Source organism: Pinus tabuliformis, chromosome 1_1 (assembly GCF_031772625.1).
Source record: "Pinus tabuliformis cultivar Carrire ecotype Pingquan chromosome 1_1, CPIR1, whole genome shotgun sequence".
NCBI classification, from domain to species: domain Eukaryota; kingdom Viridiplantae; phylum Streptophyta; class Pinopsida; order Pinales; family Pinaceae; genus Pinus; species Pinus tabuliformis.
This window is the reverse complement of record NC_142297.1, coordinates 670,189,450-670,201,562: the sequence shown is the minus strand read 5'-3', so window position 1 is coordinate 670,201,562 and position 12,113 is coordinate 670,189,450. Positions and strand designations below refer to the sequence as shown.

Here is a 12,113-nt window from a genome sequence, read left to right as displayed (position 1 = left end):
CAAGAGAATGTACAAGACAATATGAAAAAATAATTATATTAAATTGTTTACGTGTATGTGAATAATGAGTGAACCTGTATGTAGTGATAACGATTTAATAGCAGAGGAAGTAGATAACTTAGAGTTTCAAGGGCTTTGCTCCAAGGGTAAAAAGTGTGTGTGTCTACAATTGATTCTCTTAAGTTATAATTCCCCATGGAATGGTTAATGAATGAAGCATGTATCTAGCACAAAGATCTTTGATATCATATTTTTATAGGCCAAAGCCCTACATATCAAAGCTAGTTCCAAGATGGGAGCTCTACGCACATCATATTACACAGTTATGTAAAGAGGTTACTTAAAAATTCAATAATTAAAGAAGGACTATGGTTGTTTGACATGCTACATCAAAGTTTTAAAGGTCCGTGAAAAACTTTACAATGGAAAAGATCTAATTTATTTCCATAGAAACCGAAACCTCTATAAGGAGAATGATGTGACATAAAGATATTTGCAAAGTTGGAAATAAAGAGGATGATGTGAGGGTATTTTAAGACAATCCATATTTTCACACAAAATTGCAAAAAGTGTGTAAGTTTATCAAGGGCAACACAATAGAGGAGAATAAAAATGATGATTTGCATAAGGAGACTCTATGAATGGAGCCCACACTCATACCCCCAAACTTTCTTGGGTTGAGATATCGTCATGTGTTATAGCCACTCTCGCATTACGTTGATATGAAAATTATAACCTTTTACAGCTATCCAAATCCAAAGAGGAGAGAGGAAACGTGGCACCACATCATCCACTGCATGCGTAACACCTGGCGAGTAGAGAGAAGAAAACGTGGCGCACATCATCACTGCATACGCAACCGTGGCGAGCGCAAAGTGAGAAAAAGTGGCACGCATGCGTTTCTCACCCCGATGACTCAGCGCTACAATTCACTACGTGGTGAAATTCCCGCCTTGTTCGCTCTCTATATTTTGCCTCCCCTGGATTATTCTTTTACATTTTACCCGTCCGACAGTCCAGCGTTCGATTCTCATAACTTCAACGGGAAAACACCATTCCGCGTCGAATATACGTCGGCCAACTCGCGAGATGCGAAGCGGGGACAGCAAAGAGGTAGGGAAGGGGAAGGTCCAGCCGGCCGGCCAAAGAACGGGGACAGCAAAGAGGTAGGGAAGGGGAAGGTCCAGCCGGCCGGCCAAAGAACGGAGCAGCCGATGCGACCGATCTCTGACCTGAAGCCTGTCACACAGGAGGCTTACGGCGGAGGCCTCTACGGAACGGAGAAGGACGCTCCACAACGGCCCAAGGACCGCCCGCCTGCCAGCCAATCGCAGAGCGCCGACGCGCTCGCCGGGGACGTTTCTCCGGCAAAGAATCCGCTGAGCCGCCCGCCACCGCCGTCTAGCGGGGACCGTGATGTGGATATTACCGGCCAGAGTTACATTCAATGAACAGAAATGGAAACGGAACGGAGCTGTCTGTAGATAGTTTTACGTAAAGTCGATTCATAGTTTTCACGTATTTTTTTAATGCATATATTTTCGGAGCGGTTCTGTGTGTAAATTATAATTTTCTGTAAATTCCAATGATGCTCACCATTAGAGATCATTTCTGATGCATATAATAGCCTTTGATTCGATGCTTGGAACACGATGCCTAAATTGTTAGTTTTCTTCAATTTCAACAACGATTCTTCTATGTGCGGAATAACTGAAAAGAATCATTAAATCTTCATGCCCAGGGATACGAGTTACCTCCAGCTATTGGTGATGTATTGATGCAGGCCACAGTCTTCTTGCCTGCTACTTCTTCTGCACTCCAGCTCTTCTTCTCAGAATTAGGTTTTTCCTTCTAGCCCTGTTTTTTTTATGTGCTTCTTGATGGAGAAGAATGCAACTCTTCTCAGGGAGAGAGAGGACCCAATCCTTTATATATCATTTAACTCTAATCTGGTACGTCCATCATATACCAATTCAACGCTTAAGATCTAATGCTTTAGAAACTGCTTTAATGCTTTAATGCTTCTAACACTTTAATGCTTTAATTGGGTCACATTAAGATTTAGAAACTGCAGATTTCTAACATTCTCCCACTTGACCCGACTATTCATAATATTAAGTGTTGAACATCATACTATGATAAATTGCTGAGAGTTATGGCGGTTGTGCACTATTAATTCAATGCATTTCCTTCCATATACTACAATACCAGCAAAACATCAATTCATACTCATAATTTATATAAAACAGAATAATGGTCCACATAATGTCTTATATCATAATGATTAAACATAATATCTTTATAAGACTCTTTCTTGTTTAAAATTACATAAAATACGTAATACTTCATTAAAACAAGAGACACATAATTGTATATCAGAAACACATAAAAGAGCTCAGAATGTCACACATCAATTATCATTAATACAACCAAGACCCATTCTTTGAACATGTTCCTTAAATTGTTTTGGTTGTAACCCTTTTGTCAAAGGGTCTGCAATCATAAGTTCTGTCATGATGTGCATGATTGACACTCTTTATTTCTGAACCTCATCTTTCACAACAAGATACTTCAGTTCTATATGTTTGGCACCTTTAGAGTACTTGTTGTTCTTTGAGAAAAATACTGCTGCAGAGTTATCACAATAAATTTTCAGCGGCTTGCTAATGGTGTCGACAACCGCAAGTCCTGAAATAAAGTTCCGCAACCATAATGCATGAATTGTGGCTTCAAAACATGCCACAAATTCTGCCTCCATAGTGGATGAAGCAACGATAGTCTGTTTCGCACTTTTCCATGATATGGCACCTTGAGCAAATATAAACAGGTAACCAAAAGTCGATTTTCCAGCAAAATCTGAATCGCTATATCCAATCACATAGGATGCCTTTCCCATATTTTTCATTTCAAAGTTCGTCGAGAGAAATTCCTTAGTCTCATGCAATATATGTCATCAACATAAAGGACCAGAAAAATAAACTTGCTCCCACTGATCTTTTGGTATATACAGTGATCAACCGTATTTTCCTTAAAACCAAAAGATGTAATAATGGTATTGAACTTAATATACCATTGTCGGGATGCTTGTTTAAGCCCATATATTGACTTCTTAAGTTTACACACCAATTGTTCTTTACCTTCTACAGAAAAACCCTCAGGTTGATCCATATAAACATCCTCATCAAGATCTCCATTCAGAAAGGCTGTTTTCACATCCATTTGATGTAACTCCAAATCATAATGAGCTACTAATGCCATTATTATTCTTAGTGAGTCCTTTTTCGAAACAGGAGAAAATGTCTCCTTGTAATCAACACCATCTTCCTGAGTGTAACCCTTAGCAACAAGTCTAGCTTTATACCGTTCGATATTACCACTAGAGTCGTGTTTGGTTTTAAAAACCCATTTGCATCCGACTCTTTTACAGCCATGTGGTAACTCAACGAGATCCCAAACTTCATTATGTTGCATGGATTTCATTTCTTCTTTCATGGCATTAATCCATTCCTTTGACTCTTTACTTTCTGTAGCATGTGAAAACGAAACTGGATCCTTATTGATTCCAATATCATAATCTGATTCTTGCATATAAACCACATAATCATCAGAAATAGCTGACCTACGATTTCTTTGAGGTCTTCTTAATGCTACTTGTTGTGGTTCATGCATATCAGTATTATGTAAGTCATTTCCTTCAGGAAGTACTTCTTCATTTATATGTTGTTCATTATCATCATGCTGTTCTACAATAGCTGGAACAACATTTGGAGTAATAGTAGATGGAGGAACTATTCTAGGCAATGTAACATTTACCCTTGTTTCCTTTATTTCTACTATTTCTCTTCTAGTACTCCCACTGATTTCACCATTCTCAATGAACCTTGCATTACCAGTTTCTACAATTCTTGGACTATGATTAGGACAGTAAAACACATACCCTTTAGATTTCTCAGGGTAACCTAAAAAATACCCTCTGATCGTTCGAGAATCTAATTTCTTTTCATGTGGATTATAAATTCTCGCTTCCGCTGGACAACCCCAAACATGCAGGTGTCTAGGTTTCCTGTTAGTCCATAACTCAAAAGGAGTCTTTTGAACAACTTTACTAGGAACCCTATTCAATAAATAATTAGCGGTTTTGAGAGCATACGACCACAAATTCTTAGGTAGTGTAGAATCTGACATCATACTCCTAATCATATCCATTAACGTCCTATTGCGCCTTTCTGCTACACCATTTTGTTGTGGTGTAACTGGCATTGTGTATTGCGCACATATGCCATGACTTTCGAGGAATTTTGCAAATGGACCTGGACACTGGCCTGACTCATTATATTTACCATAATATTCACCACCTCTATCAGACCTTATGATTTTCACCTTTTTATCTAATTGCCTCTCAACTTCCTTTACAAACGTCTCAAGGACATTCACAGATTGAGATTTTTCATGAAGCAAATAGACATAACCATAACGGGAAAAATCGTCAATGAAAGTGATGAAATACTTTTCTCCATTAAAGGCTGGAGTGTCCATAGGTCCGCAAATATCAGTGTGTATTATTTCAAGAAGCTGGTTGCTTCTAGTGGCTCCTTTCTTATTATGTTTGGTTTGTTTGCCTTTAATACAATCCACACATAATTCTAGATCACTAAAGTCCAAATTTGACAAAATTTCATTACTTACTAATCTCATCATTCTTTCTTTGGATATATGACCTAGTCGTTTATGCCACAAGAAAGCAGAATTTTCATTCAACCTGCTACGTTTACATCCAACATTATTTACTACATTCAACAAGGAATTCGCATAAGTGTCATTCAGTTTCAATTTATATAAACCATCAATTAGAATACCAGAACCAACATTATCAGTATTCTTATATAAATCAAAACAACCAGATCCAATCATACATCTAAAACCAGAAATATCCAATTTACTTGCGGAAATAAGGTTTCTAGATAATGAAGGTACATAAAGGGTACTGTATAAGTCTAATACATATCCACTTTCTAGAATTAGACGATAAGTCCCAATGCCTTCAATTGAAGATTTCATTCCGTTTCCCATAAAGAGAAAACGATCTTCATTTGGATTTATGGTTCGGATCGTAAGAAATCCCTGCATATTGTTGGAAACATAAGTTGTAGCACCAGTATCAAGCCACCATGTATTAATAGGAACTTCAACTAAATTTGATTCAAAACATACGAAAGATAGATAATCTGCAAATCAAAAATGAGATAACTATAAGCTCATAACTAACGCGATTCAGATGTAGACATAATAGTATAATATAGCACTCCTTTGGATAGATACTATCTTATACTTAACATAATTAAATACCAAAACATAAGTAGGTAACAAATATATTCAATTAAATAGAACTGACATCTTTGGATGATCAATATTTATTTAATCAAAATATCTTTTAAACCTCATCATGTCAACTAGTTATAGAACAAGACTTTCCTTTGGGTAAGTTCTCAGGTTCTATCATTAGTGACGCCAGTTTTTAATTGGTATTATTATAACTCGCAATTTCAATAATCATTATGTCACTTATGCACTAAATGATTATTCTGATTTTGACCACTTTGGTGATTAACAAAATCATAAATCTCATGTGCACATACCTTATGCAAAACAACATTCTGATTTTGACCACTTTGGTGATTAACAAAATCATAAATCTCATGTGCTTATGCAAAACAATCAGTCATAGAGCAATTACTTTTATGCCCAAATTTCAAATTCAATCGAAACTGTAACTTTCCTACAGGAGTTCTACTCAACTCTGTACTAAAAATGATTGCTTTGTTAGTCTTCTTTCAGTGCACAAATTTGACTATTTACCAGGATTCAATAACTTATATTCACCGCATATTCATTCCAACATACACAGCGAACACACAATGATGCGGCAATTTCTAGGTTCCATCATTATATGGCATCTCGAAAATACAAAAAGCATTGAAACCCAAGGATCACCGCGGAGCATAATTCAGAGTTCTAGTCCAAGCAAGAATTTGTGCAATGTATGGAAGCTAAAGGCTCCGACGTTATGGTTATGTGACATGCAATAGGGTTGTGACAACCGAACAATGATACAGTTCCAAGGATGAGTTTTCCTTCGAGGCGATGATTGTCGAATTAAATTGAGCGTGCTCCGGGCTATCAAACGAATTACAATGGAGAAGCTCAAGGCAATGACCACTTTAGTGACATGATAAGAGACAGTAACACGCGCACTGAGCTATTCAACAGAGCACGGTGTATGGCGACCTCTGTAGCGAACAAATGACTGGCGCAACGACTGTTCTCAAGCTAATCCTTATTGAACTCGGATGGGAGCTCATAAACAAATACTGCAAGGACTATCCTCATCGAATGGACATACACGCACTCGCATGCAGGAGATAACTATAAAAATTCAAGTCATTTCCTTGATGGGTGAATGTCGAAACATACATTAGCGATACGCTGCTGTTACCAGGCAAGACTCTTTGGAATCGACTTTAGCCGTTACTATCACTTAGATTTTGGATGGAATTTGTATATCGGCGATTAAGCTTTATCAAAAATGCCCGATACTTCATTATGGTTTTAACAGAGAAATAATGCAATAAGCACCACTTTAATTCTTTCTAGTTTAAGATGAAGCCGACGCACAGAAAGACAAAAGGGCGGCGAGAGAATACCAAGGCAGAGATAAACTAGCTCTGATACCAACTGTTAGTTTTCTTCAATTTCAACAACGATTCTTCTATATGCGGAATAACTGAAAAGAATCATTAAATCTTCATGCCCATGGATACGAGTTACCTCCAGCCATTGGTGATGTATTGATGTAGGCCACAGTCTTCTTGCCTGCTACTTCTTCTGCACTCCAGCTCTTCTTCTCAGAATTCGGTTTCTCCTTCTAGCCCTGTTTCTTTATGTGCTTCTTGATGGAGAAGAATGCAACTCTTGTCAGGGAGAGAGAGGACCCAATCCTTTATATATCATTTAACTCTAATCTGGTACGTCCATCATATACCAATTCAACGCTTAAGATCTAATGATTTAGATTAGAAACTGCTTTAATGCTTTAATGCTTCTAACACTTTAATGCTTTAATCGGGTCACATTAAGATTTAGAAACCGCAGATTTCTAACATAAATTACTCAACCGTCCAAGTTATTCAATCAATATTTTTTATGTATTTAATTTTGAATGAAAATTCTAAATTATTCAACGATCCAAGTTATTCCATCTAGTTTGATATATATATATATATATATATATATATTTTGAAAACTTTGATAATTTTGTATGGTTACTAACTGAGATATTTCTTCATATTCGTCGTTTGAATGTTCAGGTATTTACGCGACATAGGTGAACAATTGACCAGGTAAGGAATGGATATTATTTAAGAATTCCCTAAACAAGGTAAGGAACAAATATTTAAGAAATTATGTGTGAGGTGTGATTTCGTCAAAAAAATACAAGTAAAATTAAAAAATAGATATATATTTTTATTATAAAAAAATAATTAAAATTTAAAGGAAAAAAATTAAAAAAGTTATTAAAATTAAGGGAAAAAATTAATTAAATTAAAGAAAATAGATAAATTTTTTATTATAAAAAAATAATTAAAATTTAAAGGAAAAAAATAAAAAAGCAATTAAAATTGGAAGGAAAAATTTTAATTAAATGAAGGGAAAAATATTATTTTTGGAAAAAAATAGAAATGCAATTTTTAAAGCAGTAGCAATTTTATAAAGCAGTCGTATGTTTACTGTTCTTTGATATATAAAATAATGAAAAAAGGTATGCACATGTGGAATTTAAAAGTTTCGGAGTTACATGGATCTGGAGTTATACGAATCTGTATGGATTTTGACTGATTCTATATAATCAGTCGATCCTATAACATTAAAAAGCACCGGCCTCTTAATGTTAAAAGGCAATACATTAAATGAGATGAGCAATAGGTATTTAAGAATTAAGTTACATGAGTTAAGTTTATTGGAGATTTAAATAAGTTAAGGAATCGGTATTTAAGAATTGTGTTACATATCGATAATGGTAAGAGTTTATTAAATATTTTATATAGAATTGTGATTATATATATATATATATATATATTATATTTTAATCTTCACCTTTCAGATATATATTTCTCATCATTAAAATATGATAAACCTAGTCGCAGAATTTTTCAAAACAGAAAAAAGCCCACCCTAGAATCAGGTTAGCGAACTATATGAAGCAGCTAAATCCGTGAAAGGTGATTATCCTCGCACTACCAAAAGAAGAGACAAAGGTATTCAAAAGGTTCTTGAGTTAGTTTCGTTACTCAATTATTCAACATATTGATTGCCCAATTGCCCTGATGAGAAGAACGCTTGAATGAGAACATCAACACATTTGATTGACCAGAGTAAAATCACCACTCATGTTGCTGGTTTATATGTGTATAAGATTGATCACGCTAGATTTATTTTAATCTTTGATGATTAATCTAATTTGGATTTATTTTAATCTTTGATGATTAATCTAATTTTGGATTTAATTTTAATTTGGATTTATTTTAATCTTTGATGATTAATCTAATTTTGGATTTTATTTTGGATTTCATTTTAATTTTAGATGATTAATCTAATTTTGGATGAGGGATCAATTTTTTTTTCTAGGTGCAAAGATGTTTTCTCTCTAAGAGATTTGCTCTTGATTTTTTTTGGTGCAAGTGATTTAATCCTTTTTGGTGCACGATAGATCTAGGGTTAAGATGGACCTAGGTGTATTTGTGTATAAGTTAAGATGGACCTAGGTGTATTTGTGTATAAGACGATCACTCTAGATTTATTTTAATCTTGGATGATTAATCTAATTTTGGATAATGCACTAAGATGGATTAAATTTCTCTAGTTGAAATGGTTTTCACCTCAAGAGATTTGATCTTTTTTGGTGCAAGAGATTTGATCCCTTTTGGTGCATGATAGATCTAGAGTTAAGATGGACCTAAGTTGATTATATAATATTATATAATATCTATATTAGATCTAGGATTAAGATAGACCTAGGTTGATTATATCATACTATATAATATCTATATTAGATCTATGGTTAAGATGGATCTAGGTTAATTATATAATACTATATAATATCCATATAATATCTATATTAGATCTATGGTTAAGATGGACCTAGGTTAATTATATAATACTATATAATATCCATATTCGTCTTTATGTGTCTTTTTATTATTCCCTTTCTCCGTTTCATCTATATGTCTCTCTCCTTTTCTCTATTATTCTTTCTTTTTCCCCTTCATTTATGTGTCTCTCTCATTCTCTCATCCCTTCATCTATGTGTCTATCTCCGTCCCCCACTTTCTCTTTCTCTCCATCTCTCTCCCTCTATCTCTCTTTCCATCCTTCCCACATCATCTATATCTATATATCCCTCCAACTTTCTTTTATATCCCATCTCAAACACACAAAATCACTCTCTTCCTTCCTCTTTTTATGTCTCTCTCTTCTTCCCTCTCTCTCCACTCCAACTATCTCTCTATATGAGTTCCAAACCATTCTTTCTCCCCTCTTGTTCTCCCTATCACTCTCTTCCCATTCTCCCTCTCTCCCCCACTCTCTCTCCATCTCCCTTGTCACTCCCTCTCTTTCCACTTTTCTCCTCTCTTTCCTTCCGTCTCCTTCTCGTCCTCTCCTCTCTCTCCCACCTGGCTCCCCCTCTATCTCGCCCCATTTCAAACTCTTTCTAGATCTCTCCCCCATCACGCACTCTCTTTTTCTCTCTCTTAGCACTCCATCGCTATCTCCCTCCCCTCTTTTAAATTTGATCCCATTGTATTGTATTTAAGAAAGTATCTAAATAAAAAAATTTAATTGGTTGTAAAATAATAAACCTATATTTTGGATTAATCATGTCAAAATTATACAATAATAAAAAATTAAAATAATCACGTGTTATTTTTCCTCTATCATTATTAGTCACTTTGCGATTTGCTTTCTTTCATCTCTTGGATCATTAATTCTTAATAATATTATCTATATTATATAAATTTCACATTTCTATATACAAAAATTCATTTTTTAATTTTATTAGAACTTTGAATAAATTTCTATTAGAATATTTTTAGTAATAGCGAAGATAAAGATTTTAGATATATATAGCATTTTTTTCTTAGATTTAAATTAAAATAAAATATTTTTATTGTGAAGTAAGTTTTGTTTTCTGGGCATGTGGTGTTGATAAATCCATAGTATTGTAACAAAGCTTATTTACAAGTTAATAGTAAAATTGGGTAAATATCTATAGTTAAGAATCTTATCATATAATATGTTTATCATAAATTATTATGTGTTTATTAATTAATTAAATTTAAATATTATTATAAAATCATTATTTTAATTTATAAAATAAAATAAATCTTTTATCTAAACTATTATTCCTAATTTTATTAATAATAACAAAATAGAAATATAGTAAATTAAATTTTATTATTTTTATTCTTTAAACCGACATTTAAAAATATCCTTGAATCCATAAAAATCTTAACTTTTACATTAAAGTGAAAACCTTAACTCTTACCTTAAATTGAAAACCTTCTTAAACAAATAAAATTTCAAAGCACATAATAATATGGACCCACAGGAGGTGAAGGCAATTAAATAATTTAACATAAAATGAACCCATGCTAAAGTCCTTTTCTATATTATCTGATGGTTTATTTATTTACTTTAATAATATTAGTTGTAATATTGATTTTAAAGTTATGGTTTATTTATTTACTTTAATTATATTAGTTGTAATATTGATTTTAAAGTTATGCCTGTTTAAGAAAATTCCATATAAATGTTTCGAGAACATTATTATAAATCATTTTGATTTTAAAGTTATATCTTTGTAAGAAATTCCGTATAAATGTTTCAAGAACATTATTATAATGATTTATTTATTTAAATTTTAAAGAAATTCCCTATAAATGTTTCAAGAACATTATTATAATGATTTATTTATTTAAATTTTAAAGTTATTTCTGTGTAAGAAATTCCAAATAAATGTTTCACGAGTATTATTATAATGCAGTGTTTATTTACATACTCTATAGTTGTGTTTCGTAATATTTTTTTCTTTAAAATAACTTTTTTGTTTTAGTTTTGAAATATCTTAATTTGAATTTGTAATGATTGAATACAATGTTTATTTACATACTCTATAGTTGTTTTTCCTAATATTGTTTTTCCTTTTAATTTTTTAAAATAACAAAAAAATAACTTTTTGTTTTAGTTTTGAAATATTTTAATAAAAAATAAATTTTTGTTTTAGTTTTGAAATATCTTAATTTGAAGTTGTAATGATTGAATATATGATAGAAAATTAAATGAAAAACATCAAAAGATTATAATTGTTACCTGCAAGAGAATTTTTATATTTTGAAGAGAATTTTTACATTATTCCATTGTTTTATCATGTTTATTATGTTTAGCTTTATTTGCATTCGATTAAAATTGAATACTTAGTATTTTTAACAAAATTGTTTAAGGTTATATTTTACTTATTAATGGTTTCTTGTTTGGATATAGATTTTTATTCAATGTTTCTAAAAAAATGTTTATTTTGTCTTTACCTTGTTCTGCTTGTGTATAAAGAATATGGTTTATATCAATATTATTTTTTACTTGATAATTTAAATAAAATTATCTAAAATCTATTTATAGTAATTTATACTTCATTTATTAATGGTTGTTTTTTTGTTGGAAGTAATGTTTCCATGTCATGTGCAGTTGTCATCGTGAGTCTCTAGGCGTCAGTATAGAAGCTATTGATTCCTATATTGTGTGTTAGAATCATGATCCAGATATGTAGTGAGTTGGAATCATGATCTAGATGTGTCGAAGTCAGTGTGTTATGTCTTATATATATGTAATTGTTGTGATGAATAATACGATAGTGTGATTTGTGTTGTGTTGTGCAATCACTCTCTCCTCATCCCTCTATTTTCTATCAGTTTCGATGTAGCTTCGTATTTATAACTTATACTTCACTTATTAATGGCTGTTTGTTTGGATGTAGCTTCTTATTTAATGCTTCTAAACAAGGT

General features: G+C 32.7%; 1 protein-coding gene across 1 annotated transcript; it reads left to right on the top strand.

Moving 5' to 3' along the window:
- The first annotated feature begins 1,023 nt into the window (after nt 1-1,023).
- LOC149215188 (uncharacterized) lies at nt 1,024-1,563 on the top strand. The gene is made up of 2 exons (XM_089391044.1): nt 1,024-1,128; nt 1,182-1,563. Exons 1-2 carry the CDS (start codon nt 1,090-1,092, stop codon nt 1,449-1,451), a joined length of 309 nt encoding a protein of 102 aa, XP_089247170.1. The 5' UTR covers nt 1,024-1,089; the 3' UTR covers nt 1,452-1,563.
- Nucleotides 1,564-12,113: the final 10,550 nt, after the last annotated feature.